The following is a 19,658-nucleotide window of genomic DNA, read 5'->3' on the forward strand; positions in this document are numbered from 1 at the left end:
TCAAATAGAATCTCCGAACTGCGGCCATAAAATTGTTGCAGCCATTTAACCTCATTGTCTAAAGGGTATTTTGGTTCCATTAAGCACATATTCTCGCTCCACAAGAATGGCGGAATCCATGACCAGCAACTGGAATGCTTCAAACATCTCTTGTCGCGCAAGCTACTCTTGTAAGCGAGAGGCTTCATTTTTGGATTTGCTATCCTGCAGACGGCCCGGACACGGTCCGTTTCCGAAGCAGATTATTTAGATAAGTGCCAAGATCGTGTCAAATTTTTCATTCGTAAACGTGGGGCCCTGATGAATATAGCCAAAGGTCTATTTCGCAAGCTGGTCAACACCGAAGCATTGGTGAAGTCTAAAGGCTTTGATGTATCAGAGTGTGCTGAAGAATGTTCTGGATGCCCAACGAAATATCCATCATCGGTCAAAATAGAGTACGATGGTGCATTGTGGGATCTGACGAAGCCTTATGGACTACACTTGGTTGTCACCACGGGAAAAACCGACTGGCCACATGATGCTTGCCTGACTAGTCACACAGTGGCTCACCAAGTCCTGAAGTGGGCAGACAGTGCCAAATTGACTGGATTGGGATCTGAATCAGATCCTTCAAATACTATCAAGGTTTCTACATCCTCAATATTTCTGCTCAATCATGAAAAGAGTTCAGACTACGATACCAATAAAATTGCCGATATACTCATTTTACCATTATTTGTGTGGATTAGAGATGTTCATGAATCAAATGCGAAAGAGGTTTTATCTAAAGTTATTCCTGACCTCGTTGAGGCACATGTTTCGGGAAGCAAGGACCCATTCAAAAAGGAGTACCCTGAGTTTCCTGAAATCAAAGTCGTTCCTGATCCCCTGAAAGCTCATGTCTTTTTATGTTCGCATAGAACTAGAGATAAACGGTGTGGAGTCACTGCGCCTATAATGAAGAAAGAGATGGACATACACTTGCGCGATTTGGGTCTTTTGAGAGACTTTGGAGAAGAGCGCCCCGGAGGGGTTCATGTCTCATTCATAAACCACGTTGGTGGCCATAAGTATTCGGCAAATGTAATCATTTATTTGAAAGAGTCGGGAAAGAATATCTGGCTCGCACGCTGTACCCCTCCTAATGCAGTTCCCATTATCGATGAATGCATTGTCAACGATGGAAAGGTATGGCCTGATAAGGTCCGCATTTTGCAGAAATTCAAGCCAGTCGACTGGTAAGATTTGCCCCCGTGCATTAAAGTTTAGATAGATAATATGCCAATAGATTAATATATGAAGTTAATAATCAGCTCAAGAACTCTTGAAGCACGTTTAACATAAGTTTAATACCTTCATTAGAATCGGCAATGGTTTCAAGTCGTTTAAATTCAGCTTGAAACTGATCGTAGTTTCCATTCATGGCTTGTATGGTCAAATGTCTGTAGTAAGGAAGCATGCGGGTATCCACAGGTCCCACCTGCGCTGTCAAGGTTCGAATATCACTCAAGATGGACATTCCAGCGGCAACTTTGTCATCCAGAGAATTAAGAGATTTGACTTTTTCTCGAAGTTGAGTGAGAATACCGGCTTCATTTGTCAACTTTCCTTCATTCGTTCGCGAGATACCGGTTACTCCATTGATATAGTTATTGATGGAAGATACATCAAAGCGACCAGAATACAACTGCGGGGCCTTCAATCCATCTTCATTGACGTATTCGGGATCAAAAAGTAAAATGGCTGGCGCAGAAGTTATAGAAAACTGCTCTTGAATTTTGTCGGAGTTGATATCGAGATCAATTTCGGCGAACTGAATTACCTGTTTGTCTCTCGCATACCAGGTGGCTAGGTTCTCAAAGTCGGCTCGTACGCGAGTACAGCTTTTACAATGGGATGAGGTGAACAAAGCAAGTGTTTTGGATGGTGAATGAAGCACCTGAGCCTCGATGTTCTCGTCCGATATACGCATCAACTTGGAAATTTCATCGCCCTCTTGTTCGCTTTTGTCGCCCAAGCGAATATTGGACATCTGTTGGATAAAGTTGCTTATCGAGATTTCATCTCGTCCTCCGTTATACTCTACTGGATCATTGTCTCCATGAAAGAACAACATAGTTGGGTAGCCTTGAAGAACGTATTTCTTTGACATTTTACGACCATCCTTATCACCATTGACCTTAACTATTTGGACGTTAGGTTCATTGTCAAACATGCTAGCAACAGTGTCCAAAACTGGTGAAAGCTTACCGCAGTGGCGGCACCAGTCGGCATAAAACTCCACAAATGTGTACTTATTGGAATCGTGAACTACTTCCTTGAATGTCTTATCATTTGCTAGAACCACTGAGCCTCCTAAAACATACAGCACCAAAAGGAAGATCAAGTACAAGGCTCGGAGCATTGTCAAGAGCAATTACAGTTGCAGTATCGGCCGGAGCTCGTCTTAGACCGACCGAAAATACTGCATATTATCCCCACGCCGTTAAGGTGCAGAATATGATTTCGAGAAGTATAGTATGATCCGAACAGCTACACGTTTTGCTCAAAATGCAAAGAGTATAAGAATCTCCAGACGTTACCAAACTACGTTGACGTTTTTCACAAAGGACACTTGCATGTTATGTACCAACGCAAAACAAATTTTGCACGAAACTTTGCAACAGCCTGAGCTTCAAGACACTCCAATTAAGTTGAAAACAATAGACATTATGAAGGAAGAGAATGCCGAGTGGTTTGATATCTATTGCTACGACGTGCCCGTTCTTCATGTTGAACGCCCTGGGCAACAGAAACCCGTCAAGTTCATGCACTATTTTGACAAAAAGAAGTTGATGGAAGAATTTTTGAAGACGGAAAAGCGGATATAGTCGCAAAAAAACATCCGATGTAGGACAATTTGCTCCTTTATACGAGATGATGAGCGATAAGGGGGAGAGCGGCTTACAAACCAACATGCGAAAAAGCGGAGATAAAAATAGTCTATATAACGGGCACTATGGTGGCAAAAAAAAAAGTCAGCACAATGTCTCCATCTAGGCAAAAAGTTGCTTTCGTCACAGGAGGATCGTCAGGAATTGGGTATGCCACTGCAATTGAGTTTGCCAAGCGTGGTTATAAAGTATACGCAGGAGCTCGCAGAGTCGAGCCGATGAATGAGTTGAAAAAACATGGAATTATTCCTGTCAAACTTGATGTAACTGTGTCAGAAGATATCGCGGACATCAAGCAGCTCATTGAGCGTGAAAATGATGGAAATCTTGACGTTTGTTCAATAATGCTGGACAAGTCTGCAACTCTATGGCAATTGATGTTCCAGACGAGTGGATGAAACAGTGCTTTGAAGTTAACGTCTATGGTCCAATAAGCTTGACCCGTGAGTTGGCTCCCTTGCTCATCAAAGCGAAGGGAACTGTAGCATTTACCGGCTCAGTGGCAGGTTCAATGCCAATGTTAAAAGGATCTATCTACTCTGCAACTAAGGCTGCAATTCGCGCATACGCTGGCATTCTCAAAGTTGAATTGAAACCTCTTGGTGTGAAGGTTGTGCACTTTGTCACGGGAGCAGTGGACACTCCCATTGCGGACAATAGGTCCTCATTGCAAGGATCATTCTATAACGTTCCAGAAATGGTGAAATCTGAAGAAGAGAGACAAAATACCTTCACCAAAATGCCTGTCGATGTATATGCAAAGAAGACAGTAGATGACGTTGAAAGTCAGACCTTAGGTGGAAGTCCTGACAGATATCGTGGTAAGTCAGCTTCATGGGCTAGGCTTTTACTAGCAGTGCTTCCTTGGAGCATTATTGAATATGTGATGATCACCAACCTCAAATTGAATGCTGCGTTTAAAGCCGTTGAAAAGAAGTACAAGGCGTTGAAGTATGATTGAGGAGTTCGTGTTTAATCGAACATTTTCCGGTTGTAATGACAAGCCTGTAATTCACCAAAGATGCTGTTGATGCCCACCACCTTTATGATAGCGATACTAAATGCCATTGCTTAGTCAACGGATAATATATGCCCATGTCGCCTCTACCAAGCTTTATTGTATGGTCTAGCCTAGCGAATGACAGAAAATGATGCGCTAATAATTATGGCATCGGAAGCGAAACTAGTCGCAATCCAAGCGCTATAGTGACTGTCTGCAACATTGAGTTCAAAATAAAATTTCTTTCAATGCCCTCTAACCTATACAGTTCTTGATTGTCAGTACTTCGTGAGATTAGCTTTATGCGCTACTTACATAGATACAATGTTTCCGCAAAGAAACTATCTTATCTTCGGCTGCAAAAAACGTCAAGCCTGCATACCACGATACTATCCGTGGGTCTGATTTTCCCCACAAGCATGTGTGCGGATAGTATAGTCGCACTAACGCAACTGAAATCCTCACTTTATTAAACAAAATGCCAAACTCCACACAAAAAAAAGTGGTATTAGTTACCGGAGCCTCGTCTGGAATTGGCTATGCAACTTCAATTGAGTTTGCAAAAAGGGGATACAAGGTTTATGCTGGTGCAAGAAGACTTGAAGCTATGGAGCCATTGAAGAAATATGGGATCATCCCTGTCAAGCTTGATGTGTCTTCCTTAGATAGTGTAAAGGAGATAAAGGTATTATTGCAGCGTGAGAACGATGGAAAACTTGACTACTTGTTCAACAATGCCGGCCAGCTGTGTACGTTTCCCGCAATTGACACTACTGATGAATGGTTCAAACAGTGCTATGAGGTCAATGTTTTTGGCCCCATGCGTTTGACCAGAGAATTAGCCCCCTTGCTCATCAACGCAAAGGGAACCGTCGGATTCACTGGGTCTCTTAGTGGCCTTGCCCCATTCCCTTTTTCGTGTACTTACTCTTCTACTAAAGCAGCTATACATGCTTATGCTGGTACACTTCGTCTTGAGATGAAACCTTTTGACGTCAAAGTACTCAATTTTGTTACTGGTGGTGTCAAGACCGAAATTGCCGACACAAGACCGTTGCCAGAGTCTTCTCTTTTTAATGTACCTGAAATGAAAGAAGCCCTCGTTGAAAGACAGCAAATGGCTGCCAGAAACAATCCTATGCCAGCAGAGAAGTATGCTTACAAAGTGGTCAATGATTTCGAATCTCTGAGCATCAATGGTTCCTTGAACAAATATCGCGGCACTAGTGCTAGTTTTCTTCATTGGGTATTCTTGCTCATGCCTCGATACCTCATCGAGTTGGCGTTTATCAGAAAATTCAAACTTGCTGGTGTGTTCAAGTCTATGAGAGAAAAGTATGCCAAGAAGAAATTGGACTAAACGATTTACGGTAGTTATAATGCAACATACGTCTTAGAAAAGCTAAACATCATAAATAGTACAGCATAAGGGAGGCATGAATCAGACGTCTATTTCAGGCACATACTGAGGCATACCAGTTCTGCTCGACTCCAAAATTGCGTCGACACAAAGTAGAGCCCTCATAGCATCTTCTCCAGTACACTTCACCTCCGATTCGCGGCCAGTGATAAGGTTTACAAAATGTTCGAGTTGCAATTCAAATGGTACTGGCGGCTTTTGACCAATGTGGTGGATGGGGCTATCCTTGTCATTGGGAGATGCAGAAGGGGTAGCAAGACCATAATTCATTTGAGTTCCGCCTCCATCGAAATCCTGAAGCACCTTGTAGGAAAGGTCTAACTTCTCTGACGACACGGGATTCAACCAATGACGCTTGTCGTAAGGTAAGTTATTTTGGTGATGCAACGTAAAGTCCGGAATTGAGAGAGTTCCATCACTACCGAACAAGCGATAAAATCCCGACGCATTCTCGCTGTGAGGGATGGTGGGGTTTTCACCTGTACCCGATTCAAAAGAGTATGGTGAGATCACGTTGTCAGCACACACAAACGTACCGCAACAGCCATTAGCAAACCTCAACGTTAATACTGCCCCTTCATCCACAGCATTACCATCGTGAGATCCAGCTCTCTGTTTGATCAACAACTCAGAGTAAACTTTAACAATTGGCCCCAATAAATATTGAAGTAAATCAATGTCGTGAATTAAATTGATTAGCATGGTTCCGCCTCCCAACTTCGTTGATGAGCGCCAAGGTTTTTCTGCAAAGTATGTGTCCGCTTTTTTCAAAGCCCACGTTCCTTGGATTGCCACCGGACGGCCCACTTTGTCCATATTTTGCTTGGCAGTGATAATGTATGGGTTGAATCTACGGTGATGTCCAACAAGAAGGTGAACACCCAGATATCGACATTGAGCAATTAATGCTTTGCAATCAGCAACGGTGGGAGCCAATGGCTTTTCCATTAACATGTGTATTCCTCGTGCCGCCAACTTGCTGCCAATCGAAACATGCGTGTGATTTGGAGTGGCTACGATTGCTCCATCAGGAACCCTCAAGCCTCTCTCGTCACAAAAATCCAACATTTCATCAACAGAGCGGAACAAAAGTGTATTAAACTGGCTGGCGACACCTGGGCCTTTTGCGGAGTGATCAATGATGGCAAAAAGTTCACAATCAGGACGATCGTGTACATGTTGAGCATGTCTAGGACCAATAAGGCCGGCACCAATCACCACTAATTGAATTTTCTGATTCATCTCAATTTGAACTAAAGAATTGAACGCGTCACCACATATCTCTTGATCCATACTTTGGTAGAAAAAAACAGTGGGCCGCAAACTCAAACCTTATCTACTGATAAGAACGTGACACAAAATAGAGAGTATCGGACCACGTGCGAAATGCGTGGGTGATTGGGCGTTTCTCTTGCATTGTTCCTGCGGCAGGTTGCAACCAGTCGCAGCCGTTTACATCTTCGGCTTCAATGGCATTTCGGTGAAGAGCTCATCGCACAAATGGTCAATTACACCCCAGCCATAACCATTGGCGAATCGGCGGCGTACTACAATGTTGTTGTGGGCATCCGGTGGTAGACTTACCAATACCTTTCTCCAGTTGAGATCTGGCTGGTGGTACTTTCTCGCTATTTCCACCTGCTTGCCCAATTTCCAATCGCTATAGTGGAAAAGTAGACGAGGAAGTGGGATACGGTATTTGTTGGACTCCTCCTTGTGCTCGGGCAAGTTCTCGAACCGATAGAACTTGTCATGAAAAATAACTGGTCTTCTCGTTTCTGGATCCAAGATGTATTTCACTGTCGGTTTGGGTGCAATTAAGGTTAGGACTGCTGACTCAATTACCGATGCTTTGGGGGGAACTTTGAACTTTGAAGCCGAATTAGACGAGTCTTCTGCCTGATCACTTCTGTGAAGTTCATAATCATCTTCACCCTCGTCTTCATCGTCGTCCACATTATTGATGGATTGAGCCAAGTCGCTTCCTTTCGCCGTAATTTTCCTTAACGTCCGTTCCCTTCGTGAAGGTTTGTTCTTCTTAGCCACTCCGAATGAGAAAAGATCTTTGTACTTTGGTTTTTTTTCATTTCGCAAGTCCTCCACAGCATTGTCGTACTCGTTATCTGATGGTACTTCTCCCACGGTGTTTTCGGAAACATTGGTATTTTCCGAATGATTGTCGTGCCCTGCAGCTTCCTGATGCTCTGGGTCAACTGGCTTGTGCTGTTTCAAGTCATCGACATCACCAAGTGCCTCATAGTCTAGATACAACAAGGCAGAAGTTCTTAATGGCACAATGCCATCATTTATAGCATTGGCATATAATGTGAGGTGAACAAACTTGGCCAAGAACGTCTTAAGAGGGTCATTAGGTAGTACCTCTAACAATGGACGAAATGCTTCTCTGCTGCGTTCTTTATTCTTAAAGCTGGGAAGTTTCTTCAGAAGCGTAAGATCACGACCAGTTTTACCTAACGTTCCGAGATCAAGAAACCACGATATCCAAAGACTCATTTCGCTGAGAACACCTAGTAAAGGACTGGCCATGCACACAAGGTTATATGGCTGAATTCCTCGATCCTCAAAGTACGAAGTCCCCTTCGTGAGAAGAATATTTTTGATTGCATAGAGCTGGACCGGTCCTCCTAACGAGTGACCGATAAACGATATTCGGTTAATTTTGTGACCTTTTGCAAGCAAGCTAGAAATAAGTTCGGTAGTATAATGGGAAACTCCCAAACCTAGTCGCTTTATTCCCTTTTCAGTTCGACCAGCATTTCCTTCGAATCCCTTCACCAAAAGATTATCCAGCGACGCCTGAAGTATTCGATCTTTGAGATACATCATGTCTGCTGTGACATTGGAGAATAAACCATGGGTGATGATTACCAAATGAATGGGTTTTGTTGGATCTTCGGGAAGCTCGGGCCATAGAGCTTCGGTGTCGAGTTTCTCTACTTTGAGCTGTGGCTTTGTCAGGATGCCCAATTCTGCTTGCGAAGTGTCTGACTTGAAATTACCAGTAGTAGGCGACTTTAGTACTGTCAACGAGTTCAGAAATGGACCATGGTTAAGACTCTTCATTTGCTCAAAATCTTCGCCGATCATAAGATCGTAATAAATACGGGCATGTCGAGAGATCACTATTTGTGACACTATATCAGTCGTCCACATATACATGGGATGACCCTCTGGTGATTTTCCATAGTAGGAATTGCTGTTCAACTGTAACTTGACATTAAATGTTTGGCCCGGTTTGAGTTGATTTTTGAACACAACCTCCTTGTTATCATCAGGATTTTCGGGTATAAACTGGGTCTCATGCTTATAATTACAAGGGACAACATGACAATATAGAATAAACGGTCCATTCAAAATATGCACCGCTCTTATTGATGTTCGCTCATCGTTTTTCAACCTTAAGTAGATTTGTTTCCTTGTATCGTCAATACAGGTATAGACAAGCTTGTATCTGCATATGCCTCCTATTTTCAAATTTTCCTTGTCTCTATACCATAGAAAAGGATTTGGCATGTCCAAACAACAATGTCTTCTGACATTTCAGCTCGGTTATGTGGGGTATTTTCCTGCATGCAGATGGGCAGCGATGCCGATGATAACTACAATCAAGTTACTAAATGTTAATTCTGTTTTCAATAAATCACTATACAGCTTCAAAAGCAGCCTCTAAGAATTTTTCTTCTTCTCCAGTGTGCATACCCTTGGATCCCGCAGCAACAGATGCGGAAGGATCACGACCACAATAACGCAAGGTCAAGTCCTTGTACTTGTCAGTCTCCTTCAAGGTGGTGGCGAAACGTGGGGCAACGTAAGACCATGAACCCATGTTCAATGGCTCTTCTTGACACCATGCAATATCCTCAAGACCAGGGTAAGAGTTCAAGGTGTCACGCAATTGGGCGAATGGGAATGGGTGCAATTGCTCAACCTTCACGATGGCAGTAGACTTGTCTTCAAGGCTTGCTCTCTTTTTGTGCAATGCGGTGTAGACCTGACCGGTACATATGATCAATCTTTTTATGTCCTCCTTGGCAGAAATGCTCTTGCCTAATTCGACATCATCGATGATCCATTGGAAGTGCGAGTCGCCAGTAAAGTCAGACAACTGAGATCTTGCAAGAGGATGACGCAACAAAGACTTGGAGAAGAAAAGAGCCAATGGCTTACGGAATTGACGGTGCATCTGTCTTCTCAACAAGTGGAACAAGTTAGCAGGGGTGGTTGGGTATGCAACTTGCATGTTGGCGTCTTGATGTTGGCGCTCCAACTTTTCTGGGGCAGGGAAGTAACGTGGGTCTTCATTACAAAGCTGCAAGTAACGCTCAATACGACCTGAAGAATGCTCAGGACCTTGACCATCGTAACCGTGAGGAAGAGAAAGAACCAATCCTGAACGTTGCTTCCACTTGGATTCGGCAGCGGCAATGAACTGGTCAATGACAACTTGGGCAGTGTTGGCAAAGTCACCAAACTGAGCTTCCCACATAACCAAAGCATCTGGCGAGGTCAAAGAGTAACCATACTCAAAGCCCATGACACCGTACTCAGACAAAGACGAGTTGGAGATGACAAAAGCAGCCTGGTCCTCGCTGAGGTGGTTCAATGGTGTGTAAGTTTGTTCAGAAGATTGATCATGAAGCACCGCATGACGTTGAGAGAAAGTTCCTCTCTCGACATCTTGACCGGAAACACGAACGTGGTATCCTTCCAATACCAAAGATCCAAAAGCCAAAGCTTCACCAGTAGACCAGTCGATTCCTTCACCGGTTTCAACAGCCTTCTTTCTGGTGTTCAAGATTCTCTTCAAGTTTCTGTGAATCTCAAAACCCTTTGGTGCGTCAGAAATGACATCACCGATCTTCTTGAGAGTATCCTCCTCTACCGCAGTAGGTAAGTGAGGAAGCACTTCAGTTGCTAATTCCTTGGGAGACTTGAAGTCTTCCCATGGGGTAGTCAACCATTCTCTTGAAGTAGGTTGGTAATCCTTGGACTTCTTGAAAGACTCTTCCAACATTCCCCAACACCATTTCTTATGTTCGTCGATATCTTCCTTCGTGAAAGTCTTTTCCTTGATCAATTGTTCGGTATAGTAATCAAGAACAGACTTCTTCTCGGCAATCTTTCTGTACATCAAAGGTTGAGTGAAAGATGGTTGATCAGTCTCGTTGTGACCGTATTTACGGTAACCAACCACATCGATAAGAACATCAGAGTGGAAAGTAGCACGCCATTCGGCAGCCAAGTTAAAAACGAACACCATAGCCTCAACATCATCTGCGTTAACGTGGAAGATGGGAGCGTTGATGGCCTTAGCGATGTCGGAAGGATACAAGGTAGAACGAGCAAATCTAGGGTCAGTAGTGAAACCAATTTGGTTATTGACAATGACATGAATGGTACCACCGGTAGAGTAGGCAGGAAGGTTTTCGAAACCCATAGTTTCGTACACAACACCTTGAGCGGAGAAAGCGGCATCACCATGCATCAAGATTGGCATAGCCTTCTTGAAAGTACCAATGTCATGTTTGTAGTGCTGAATGGCACGAGTCTTACCAAGAACAACACCATCCTCGGCTTCCAAGTGCGAAGGGTTGGCGACAAGAGATAAGTTAACGTGCTTACCAGAAGTGGTTGGTCTGGCGTAGTTCATACCAAGATGGTACTTGACATCTCCCGAACCTTCATCAAATTCCTTGGAACCGGTGAATTCGAAGAAGATAGACTCATTAGGTTTACGCACCACATTGGACAACATATTCAATCTACCTCTGTGGGGCATACCAATCACGATATCTTCCACGCCGTACTCGACGGAAGTATCGATCAAAGCTTTGATACCGGGAACGGAGGACTCGGCACCTTCAAGACCGAAACGCTTGTCGTTGGGGAATTTGGAAGACAAGAAAGACTCGAAAGAGCAAGCCCATATTAACCGGTCAAGAATTTGACGCTTTTCATCAGGAGAGAAGTTGTATGGTTGAGGGATTTCAATACGTTCACGCAACCAGTCACACTGCTCCTTTGAAGGGATGTGAATGTATTCCACACCGTAAGAAGAACAGTACAAACGCTCACAAGTGTCGACGATTTCACGAAGCGACATGGTTTTTTTGCCCGACTCAGCGAATCTGGGCAAGATACCTGGCCCCAAGGTGATTTGTTTGTCAAGGTCAGCTTCGGTGAAGCCATAGTAGTCTAAAGACAACTCTTTTGGCAAGTCTTCGGTGTCACCGTACGAGATGCCCAAAGGATCAATCTTGGCCTTTTGATGTCCTCTGACTTGATAGGCTCTCACCAACAACTGCACCTTCAAGTGAGCAACAACGTCAGGCGACGAAGAAGAGCTAGGGTTGAAACTAGCAGCACCTCCAGCTGGGGTTGGAACGATAGTTGGAGGAGCCTGGAAGGCCAGCGATGCAGATCCCGTGGTTTCAATGTTCTTGAAATAAGCATTCCAAGAAACATGGACACTAGATGGGTCCTGGCGCCAAGCATTGTACATTTCATCCACATAGTTAGCATTATTGCCTTGAAGAAACGAATCGGTAGCAAGGGTTCTAGCAAGCGTAAGTCTTGGAGGCAGCAACTTTGCTGCCATCCGGTGCAACAAACGTGCCCTTGTATTTACTCTAAGCATGTTGAAATTGCGAGTTCTACTAGGATACTCCACTGGGAAAACAAAATTTCAGTAGGGTCCTCGTTAGTGTTGGTGTAAGTGAGATATTTTCGGGGTTTTTATTTGCCGGCGGTTTTGTGTCACCTCGGCCGCGACTTCCGACTTGGCCGGGATGGATACGATCTCGATGGGAACGTGATTAGGATGAAGGTGAAAAAAATACTGAAAAAGGATGAAATTAGTGTTACTGTTCCTTATAGCTTTCAAAACTCAAGCTATTTCTATAACTCTCACCCGGTGCCATTTTTTGTGAATTCTAATTGCAACCTAATGTTTGGGTGTGTGGATGCATCGGAGTAAGCTCCGGGGTAATGACCCAGGGAAGCTTTTTCGCAGTCCGAGACCCGATGGACTTCCGGAACTACTTGGCGCATTTATTATCTAATTTTCTAATTCAGGTGTTTGTTTCTTGTCTGGAATGTCGTAAGGCAAGCAGCCAAATCTGTGTAAGATCCTCTCTATTCCGTCCATTCCCTTGACCAATTGTCCGATTTCAGGGCCGTAACTAATTCTCACGTAGTTGTACCAGATAACATCTTCCAATCTGGATAAGTTTTGTGGATTGATCAAAAAGAAGAATCCTGGCACAACGATCACTTTTTCGTGAAGACACTCGTGGAAGAATCCTAAACTGTTGGAGAGCTTTCCTGGTAAATGTGACAAGTGAAGCCAGAGGTAGAAGGTGGAATTGGGTGTATTTCTCTCTGTGAACTCAAACCCCATTCTCGTTAACCTTTCAATGATATAATCACGTTTCATTTTAAAGTGCATTTGCAATGCCTTCATCTCTGTTAACACCCTGGTAGGCTCGAGGAAGTCCACAGCAGCATACTGAAATGGAGCATTAGAGCCTCCATCTAAGAACGAACCAGCACTGCTTAAAGCATTGATATAATCCTCAGGACCAACAATCCAGCAGATTCTCCAACCTGGCAATCTGAACGCCTTGGTGAGACCGTTAAGGATTAATACTGGATCACGGTTGACATCCAAAACGTATTCAGCACTAGAAATCGAGCTTCCAGAACAATGGTCGTCATAGTAATAGTGCGAGTAAAATTCATCCATGATCAAAAGGCACTTTTCCCTGCATAGCTGGTGAAGGGTAGCCAATTGTGCTCTAGTCATACATCTTCCGGTGGGGTTTCTTGGGTTCAGGGTAAGAAGAGCACTTACACCACGAGCCAATTCCCCGCGAATCATTTCCAAGTGAATATCGTAATTGTCTGCTTCACTGAGAGGAACGGGAATGGGAGAGAAGTTTTTGAACAAAGAAAGCATTTCGGCGTAAGCGGTGTAGTCGGGAAGGAAGAAGGATAAGTAGCAATCACTGATGATAGAAGCAATTCTGGTAAGACCGGCTCTTCCACCAGGAACAATACATACGTTCTTGTAGGTGTACTTGGAATTCTGGTTCTTCCGATAGGTTACATTGTAGTAGTTTGCAACCGCCTCCCTCAATTCCTTGATTCCGGCAGTAGGAGCATATTCTTTAGCATGGTCAGGTACTGGGATCAGTTCTGGACGCTTGAATGAACCAGGTACTGTGTCTCCGTGCTCGGGTGCACCTTGTCCCAAATTGGCCCATGAGTCTTGACCATCATAGCCGTATTCGCCTGCTCTTTCGGTGACCCAGAGAACACCAGTGGAAGACTGCGATGTGTTCATAGCCGGCTTGTGGATTTCCTCATTAAACTTTGGTCTTGGAACAGGAATTGGAGATGAGTCTCTACCATTTTCCGACTTGGATAACTTGTTTAGAAGATGGTTCTTGAGACTATTGTTCTGTGGCACGTGGTTTGGGGTCCGTGAAGAAGGAATTCCGTTGTCTACAAACCGATTGTCTCTGAGTGACGTCTGACTCAGGTTGCCCTGAGAAAAGATTTCAAGAAGCGAAGAAGCGGAACGTTTAAGTGGAGCTGGAAGTGTGGATTCCAAGCGCTCGAACTCGTACACGCTACCTTCATCGGATTCGTTTGCCATACTGAAGGTCACTTAATTGGAGTTTAGAAGCGAAAATAAATTGCACCGGGCCGGGTCAGCGGGCTTAGATCGCATAGTATGGGTGTGTGGGTGAGACATGGCGCCCAACGAGCGGCTGCGATTTCCGAAATGAATAGTTACTCCACACTGCGAGCCACTGGTGGTTTTGGGAAGTATTGGGAACCACTTGATTATGGGGAGCTTTTTAGTAGGTTTACGGGGTTTACACGATAATGTGAAAATAACCGTATTGTACAAACCAATAATAATCACGAATGCGTAAGTCACCATAATATATTCAATTGTAATTATATACCCCTCCCAGAAACCATTTATGACCTTCTATACAATAGCTATGTTATTCCCCATCTCTTCTTTATTTATTTTCGCTCTCTCGTTTTTCGCCGCTTCCCCTCGAGGCTCGAACTGTGGGGTGCGTGTTCGGCATTTTGATGACTTGCGTGCCGGAACTGAGCATCACTTAAACTCACATATATTTTTTAACCCTGGATAATTACCACATTTTACTGTTTATAAGTCTGTCTTAAACCTCCTTTTTTGATCACAAAAGTCGAAAAGACCCCATTAAACATCCTGGTAGTGACTTCTACCTACAAACCACTTAGTAGCAGCCGTCGTAGCTGCGATTTGCCTGGAGCCAAACAGGAACAACTTTTCTAACTCCTTTGATTTCCCTAATTTATACTTGTTTCCACCACCGGTGCAATGCTAAACAAGCTTAGATTCAAGCATGTCAACATAAACAGCATTTTGGAACGTGAAAAGTCCTCAAATCCACTCGATGACTTCGGCTCCGATGGGGGAATTGATCCTCCTCAAAACTCTCCTCCGGGACCGCTGTCGTTCTTCCTTTCACCAATCACTTCTAATGAATCTGCATCCACCACCATCGTCGAACAAGACCACATAGATGAACCAAAGCTCCCCGACTCTTACTCGCCATTACTTTCCCTCCCGGTTGAAATTCTTCATCGCATCATCGAATTGGTATATTACGATGACAACACCAACTCCATCAACGCAAACCTCGAGACCTTTTCCAAAACCATCCCCCTCCTTCTGAAGACCGTTAATGCATTATCTTTGAGATTTCTTTACAAATATGCGGTATTCAATCGACCACATTCCTTCGATAAATTTCTTCATAACCTCATACGCCATCCTGACCTTGGGCGCTACGTCGAGTTCATCGACTTTCAAACATTTACATCGATCGGTTTGGGACGCACTGGACGTATGAACCAGGAAATCCAGATGGTAACGTCTGAAACCATTGCCCATGCACTCACCTTGATCCCCAACTTGATAGAGTTTCTTGCAAGTGAAAACATCCAGGATGACTTGGGTGTGGCTGTGCTTGATAACCTCTTCAATCACCAACCGAAATTACAAGCCCTTGATTTCTGTGGAGCAAGTAGCGAGAGTTTTGCTAGGGCGTTCCAGTTACTAGAAATTGAACTTCCTCAAACTGAAATCATTGCCGGTCAGGTAGTCGAACGACGTAAATTGGAAAACTTGTTCAAGATATCGTTCCATGATTGTTCCAATCTTCATGTTGACATTTTCGCAAAGATACTTCCTCATTTGCAAAACTTGAGGCGCTTGGATCTCACTCATACATCGATAAATTCAACTACTCTTGTCGCCAACGTCCCGGTGACTTCAAGACTCACTCACTTGTCATTGGCCAGGTGTTCGAGACTCACAACCAAAGATCTCATTAATTTCTTGGTTAATCATCCCTCAGTCGCTCATCACCTGTTGCGTTGGCTCAATCTTCAAATCGACTCTAATGTGGTCTCCCCACTTTCCGATGTGTACTTGCACTACACTTTGCAGAACTTGAAGGCTGATGATTTGCGTTACCTCAACCTTGGCGGACTTCCGGTGAACACCCGCATCCTTCGTACAATAAGAAAGAGGTTTGTAAACTTGGAAAGCTTGATATTGTCCCATAGTGGATTGGAGACCGCTGACATCATGGAGTACTTGGAGGGCAACACGACCATCAAGTTCCTTGACCTTACTGGATGTAAAAAAATCACTCGTTTCAATCTCACCAGCATTCTCAAAGCAAATTTTGGATCGAGTTTGTTGGCACTTGAGTATGATTTCAAGCCGCTCATGGAAATGACGGGAGGAGACTACTCCAAGATAGCTCCAGCAACCTCGTCTTTGTCCTTGGTAGACCAGTCTATGGTGCAACCAGATATTTGGAAGTTTTATGATAACGAGGGTCGCAGAGCATGGATCTACAAAGTTGGGCAAAACGACCCGGCTTATAAATCCATACTTGCGGGAAATTATAACAGCTACAAACTCCTGTCGAGCCTTACTTTCTACGATTTGGAAACAGGCAAGAAAATAACGCAAAAGACAACTAAGCCCGATTTCCTCAGGTACGCATCGCGAAAAATCAACTGCCTGATCGGCTATTACCAGCTCAACGATTGCAAGAAGAAAAGCTATATAAAGAATGATGGAGACTATCAGGAGGATATCTGGCCGGTAGCTTTCAGTCAAAGAGGCATTTACAATTATTACTCGCTCAATGTGAAATGAGGTATTTTTTTGGTATCGATGCATGAGAATACGTCACCGGCAACAAAGCAATTTGCATGAAACGAATTGCGCTTTGAGCATGAAAGTTTCGATCATATATTATGAAAACATATATAATACATAATACTAATGAAATGCATAAGAACTGAAACTGGGCAGTAGCATGGTCAGAGTAATGAGATTGCCGCAAGCACGAGGAGGCCGGTGAGTGACAAAGGTGTGGTTCTCGAGAGAGCATCGGAGTAATCCAAGGTCTTGAGTGTACCATTAGAGTGATTCAAGTATGGATTTTGTCTCAAGTACTCCACAACTTTTTTGTTCTCGATACCACTGGAGGTAGCAATACTAGTGGCATTGAATTCCACTTCCGACCGCTTTTCCAAATTCGAAACCATGACTTTCGTATCCAAGTAGTTCCTGGCTTCACGTCCAGAAACGTTTTGAATCGTAGCACAGGCAAATCGGGTATTATTTGCAAAGTGAAACACCACCGAGCGACCACCAATATATGACTGAGATTTGGGATTCAAAGAAAGATATGGGTCAGTATACTTGGCTTCGAAGCAAGTAGTATTAATAAACCCATGCTTTCCTGAAAGGTCACCGACTTCACAATAGGAGTTAGAAGGAAGAGCATCACAATCTGCGGGTGCATTGAATGGGTTGAAGTGGTCACCAACGGCATCACAATTTCCGTCCGCAGGAACCGGGTATTCATGAATGTGATAGTAGAAGGGACCTCCTTCTTCAGGTAAGCCCGTCAGATCAACATGGACTAGAACAGGATCATTGCTTTTGGCTGAGAACACAATGTTCGCTTTCACAGTTTGCGACATGCCTTGTGGGAAACTAGCCACAGCAACCGTCTCGGCCCGAGGTTGCAAAGCTCTCGGTGCTCGGAAACAGGCTACGTTTGTAGATAGAGCCAAAATGGCCAAAAAACTGGTCATTGGGAAACTGAGTTGCATTTCGAAGTCGTTGAAAGCGAAGAATGAAACGGTTGCAAATGAGTCGCACGATCAAGTTGAACACAAATGAAGTGAGTACAAACACGAACAAGAGTGACACAGACACGCATATACAAATCAAGCAGTCCGATAGTATAATGTTCTTATCATCGTTTTTTGCATGAATCTTCATCACTATGTTCTTCATTACTTCAGTCGGCTACGCTGAGTTGGCCGACGTTGCAGCCGTTCCCAATTAGGAAGGTGTCAAACCCTGTGTGAGGTGCACGGGCTTTCCCCGGAAAGTTGTTACCGAGGGATGAAATGTGGGGAGCAGAATAGAGGAATTTCATCCCGAGAAAACAAGTATGGTTGTTGATGTTACAGAAATAAGAAGTCCTTTTGATTTCAAGGGTTTGGAATCCTTGCTCAAAAACCTTGATGGGAATTTCAATGGTATTAGCTTGGGAGCTAATGGAATGCCCAATTTCCAACAACCGTTTGACTACAAGCAATTCAAATTCGGCCAGTCGAATCCAACGTATATGATCACTGATGCTAGTGGCAAGCAGTTTGTATTAAGAAGGAAACCGCTGCCCAATAACAAATTGGTTTCGAAATCAGCCCATGCAATTGAACGGGAATTTTTCATGTTGTTCGGGATCAATGTGTGCAACAAAGATGCCGCTCCCCATCGAGTGGTTCCAGTTCCAGAGGTATATTTGTTGTGTGAGGATGAATCGCACATTGGGTTCGTGTTCTATTTGATGGAGTATATCGATGGAAGACAAATCAAGAACCCAAGTATGCCGGGCATGAACCAGCAAGATAGCCTGGCCCATTGGCAAGCCATTATGCAAACAATTACCGCAATTCACTCAATTGATGCCAATAAGCTTGTGAGGTGTCTTCCAGCCAAACATTTTCCCCAATTTCAACCTGAAAAGTTGGCGAAACCGCTGACTTCTTCTTACTTTCAGAGACAAATCAGAACACTTTCTGCCGTGGCTGCTGGTCAATCCAAGGTGGTGAAACCCATTCCTCATTTCGAGAAACTTTGTCAGTGGCTCTTGGAGAATGCTCCAAAGGATCCTCTGAAACTCACGTTGATTCATGGCGATTTCAAAATTGATAATGTCTTGTTCTACCCGAATGAACCCAAGATTGCTGCTGTTTTGGACTGGGAATTGTGCACATTTGGTCATCCATCGTTTGATTTGGCCAACTTCTTGCAACCTTTCCAGCTTCCCAACCAGCTTAACCAGCTTCTTTACAAACCTGATAAAAACTGATATGGGAATAGAAAAGCCCGGCTCACTTGATAGCGTCTACGACAAATTAGCTCTCTACCAGAAAAATTTGGGGTACAACTGGAGCGACGAAGATCCCAAAAACAATCCAGTTGACCTGTGGAGCGTTGGTTTTGTGTTTGGGTTGGTTAGGTTGTGTGTAATTTCGCAAGGTATTGCCATGAGAGTTGCGAAAGGAAATGCCAGTTCTGGAGAGGCAAGTGGCTACGCAAATTTGTATCCATACCTCGCAAAGTTGGCAGTAGAGACCATTGAAAAGCCGCCTGAGTCAAAGATGTGATATCAGTTATTTATTTTTTTTTGGTGGGGCCGGTATACTACCCCAGGTTTTTACCATTTAGGCAGAATTCGCATTCGATTTTTCATAATGAAATTTGTAGAATATCCCGAGGTAGATGGCCCAGAAATACGCCCGTCCATTCTTCGCTGTCCGTTTTCCCCGTGTAATGCTCGCATAATAGCGTCCGATAATCTAAGTCAAGTCAAAGTACACAATTCTCCTTCACTCGTCAACGTACTGAAGGATCAGGTTCATGATGTATTTTATATGATAAATGACGTTTGGGACTTTGATAACATAGGTGTTCTGAGACCAGCAACCGATATACAGCAACCGACAATAGATGGCGAAGAGTCAAATTTGGACATAAAGATCGAAAGGTTACTTATTTGTAGCGAATGTGACAAAGGACCTCTTGGGTTTGCCGGGTTTGAAGGAGATGAAACCGATGTTAAAAAACTCAAGTATTTCTTGAGTTGCAAAAGTGTTTTATATCAACTACAATGAAAGATTTTACATATAC

At 43.8% G+C, this 19,658-nt stretch overlaps 14 protein-coding genes across 14 annotated transcripts; 8 read left to right on the forward strand and 6 right to left on the reverse strand. All coding sequences in view use genetic code 12, as the record gives it.

The window, feature by feature from the left end:
• Positions 1-300: 300 nt before the first annotated feature.
• PGUG_03453 (uncharacterized protein) lies at positions 301-1,224 on the forward strand (the record flags this gene model as incomplete). Its single annotated transcript, XM_001484022.1, has 1 exon — positions 301-1,224. The coding sequence occupies one exon, from the start codon at positions 301-303 to the stop codon at positions 1,222-1,224; it is 924 nt and encodes a 307-aa protein (XP_001484072.2).
• Positions 1,225-1,291: 67 nt separating this feature from the next.
• PGUG_03454 (uncharacterized protein) lies at positions 1,292-2,386 on the reverse strand (the record flags this gene model as incomplete). Its single annotated transcript, XM_001484023.1, has 1 exon — positions 1,292-2,386. One exon carries the CDS (start codon positions 2,384-2,386, stop codon positions 1,292-1,294), a length of 1,095 nt encoding a protein of 364 aa, XP_001484073.2.
• Positions 2,387-2,501: 115 nt separating this feature from the next.
• PGUG_03455 (uncharacterized protein) lies at positions 2,502-2,852 on the forward strand (the record flags this gene model as incomplete). Its single annotated transcript, XM_001484024.1, has 1 exon — positions 2,502-2,852. The coding sequence occupies one exon, from the start codon at positions 2,502-2,504 to the stop codon at positions 2,850-2,852; it is 351 nt and encodes a 116-aa protein (XP_001484074.1).
• Positions 2,853-3,282: 430 nt separating this feature from the next.
• On the forward strand, positions 3,283-3,876 carry PGUG_03456 (uncharacterized protein; the record flags this gene model as incomplete). Its single annotated transcript, XM_001484025.1, has 1 exon — positions 3,283-3,876. The coding sequence occupies one exon, from the start codon at positions 3,283-3,285 to the stop codon at positions 3,874-3,876; it is 594 nt and encodes a 197-aa protein (XP_001484075.1).
• A 517-nt stretch (positions 3,877-4,393) lies between these two features.
• PGUG_03457 (SDR family oxidoreductase) lies at positions 4,394-5,275 on the forward strand (the record flags this gene model as incomplete). The annotated part of the gene is made up of 1 exon (XM_001484026.1): positions 4,394-5,275. One exon carries the CDS (start codon positions 4,394-4,396, stop codon positions 5,273-5,275), a length of 882 nt encoding a protein of 293 aa, XP_001484076.2.
• An 81-nt stretch (positions 5,276-5,356) lies between these two features.
• PGUG_03458 (Gfo/Idh/MocA family oxidoreductase) lies at positions 5,357-6,628 on the reverse strand (the record flags this gene model as incomplete). Its single annotated transcript, XM_001484027.1, has 1 exon — positions 5,357-6,628. The coding sequence occupies one exon, from the start codon at positions 6,626-6,628 to the stop codon at positions 5,357-5,359; it is 1,272 nt and encodes a 423-aa protein (XP_001484077.2).
• Positions 6,629-6,787: 159 nt separating this feature from the next.
• On the reverse strand, positions 6,788-8,869 carry PGUG_03459 (uncharacterized protein; the record flags this gene model as incomplete). The annotated part of the gene is made up of 1 exon (XM_001484028.1): positions 6,788-8,869. The coding sequence occupies one exon, from the start codon at positions 8,867-8,869 to the stop codon at positions 6,788-6,790; it is 2,082 nt and encodes a 693-aa protein (XP_001484078.2).
• Positions 8,870-8,999: 130 nt separating this feature from the next.
• Positions 9,000-11,993, reverse strand: KGD1 (alpha-ketoglutarate dehydrogenase; the record flags this gene model as incomplete). Its single annotated transcript, XM_001484029.1, has 1 exon — positions 9,000-11,993. One exon carries the CDS (start codon positions 11,991-11,993, stop codon positions 9,000-9,002), a length of 2,994 nt encoding a protein of 997 aa, XP_001484079.2.
• Positions 11,994-12,413: 420 nt separating this feature from the next.
• PGUG_03461 (uncharacterized protein) lies at positions 12,414-14,015 on the reverse strand (the record flags this gene model as incomplete). Its single annotated transcript, XM_001484030.1, has 1 exon — positions 12,414-14,015. One exon carries the CDS (start codon positions 14,013-14,015, stop codon positions 12,414-12,416), a length of 1,602 nt encoding a protein of 533 aa, XP_001484080.2.
• A 726-nt stretch (positions 14,016-14,741) lies between these two features.
• On the forward strand, positions 14,742-16,598 carry PGUG_03462 (uncharacterized protein; the record flags this gene model as incomplete). Its single annotated transcript, XM_001484031.1, has 1 exon — positions 14,742-16,598. The coding sequence occupies one exon, from the start codon at positions 14,742-14,744 to the stop codon at positions 16,596-16,598; it is 1,857 nt and encodes a 618-aa protein (XP_001484081.2).
• Positions 16,599-16,765: 167 nt separating this feature from the next.
• Positions 16,766-17,566, reverse strand: PGUG_03463 (uncharacterized protein; the record flags this gene model as incomplete). The annotated part of the gene is made up of 1 exon (XM_001484032.1): positions 16,766-17,566. One exon carries the CDS (start codon positions 17,564-17,566, stop codon positions 16,766-16,768), a length of 801 nt encoding a protein of 266 aa, XP_001484082.2.
• Positions 17,567-17,913: 347 nt separating this feature from the next.
• PGUG_03464 (phosphotransferase family protein) lies at positions 17,914-18,837 on the forward strand (the record flags this gene model as incomplete). Its single annotated transcript, XM_001484033.1, has 1 exon — positions 17,914-18,837. One exon carries the CDS (start codon positions 17,914-17,916, stop codon positions 18,835-18,837), a length of 924 nt encoding a protein of 307 aa, XP_001484083.2.
• Positions 18,659-19,135, forward strand: PGUG_03465 (uncharacterized protein; the record flags this gene model as incomplete). The annotated part of the gene is made up of 1 exon (XM_001484034.1): positions 18,659-19,135. One exon carries the CDS (start codon positions 18,659-18,661, stop codon positions 19,133-19,135), a length of 477 nt encoding a protein of 158 aa, XP_001484084.2.
• An 87-nt stretch (positions 19,136-19,222) lies between these two features.
• On the forward strand, positions 19,223-19,642 carry PGUG_03466 (guanine nucleotide exchange factor; the record flags this gene model as incomplete). The annotated part of the gene is made up of 1 exon (XM_001484035.1): positions 19,223-19,642. One exon carries the CDS (start codon positions 19,223-19,225, stop codon positions 19,640-19,642), a length of 420 nt encoding a protein of 139 aa, XP_001484085.2.
• Between the last annotated feature and the right edge of the window lie 16 nt (positions 19,643-19,658).

Source organism: Meyerozyma guilliermondii, genomic scaffold (genome assembly GCF_000149425.1).
Source record: "Meyerozyma guilliermondii ATCC 6260 scaffold_4 genomic scaffold, whole genome shotgun sequence".
Lineage (NCBI taxonomy): Eukaryota > Fungi > Ascomycota > Pichiomycetes > Serinales > Debaryomycetaceae > Meyerozyma > Meyerozyma guilliermondii.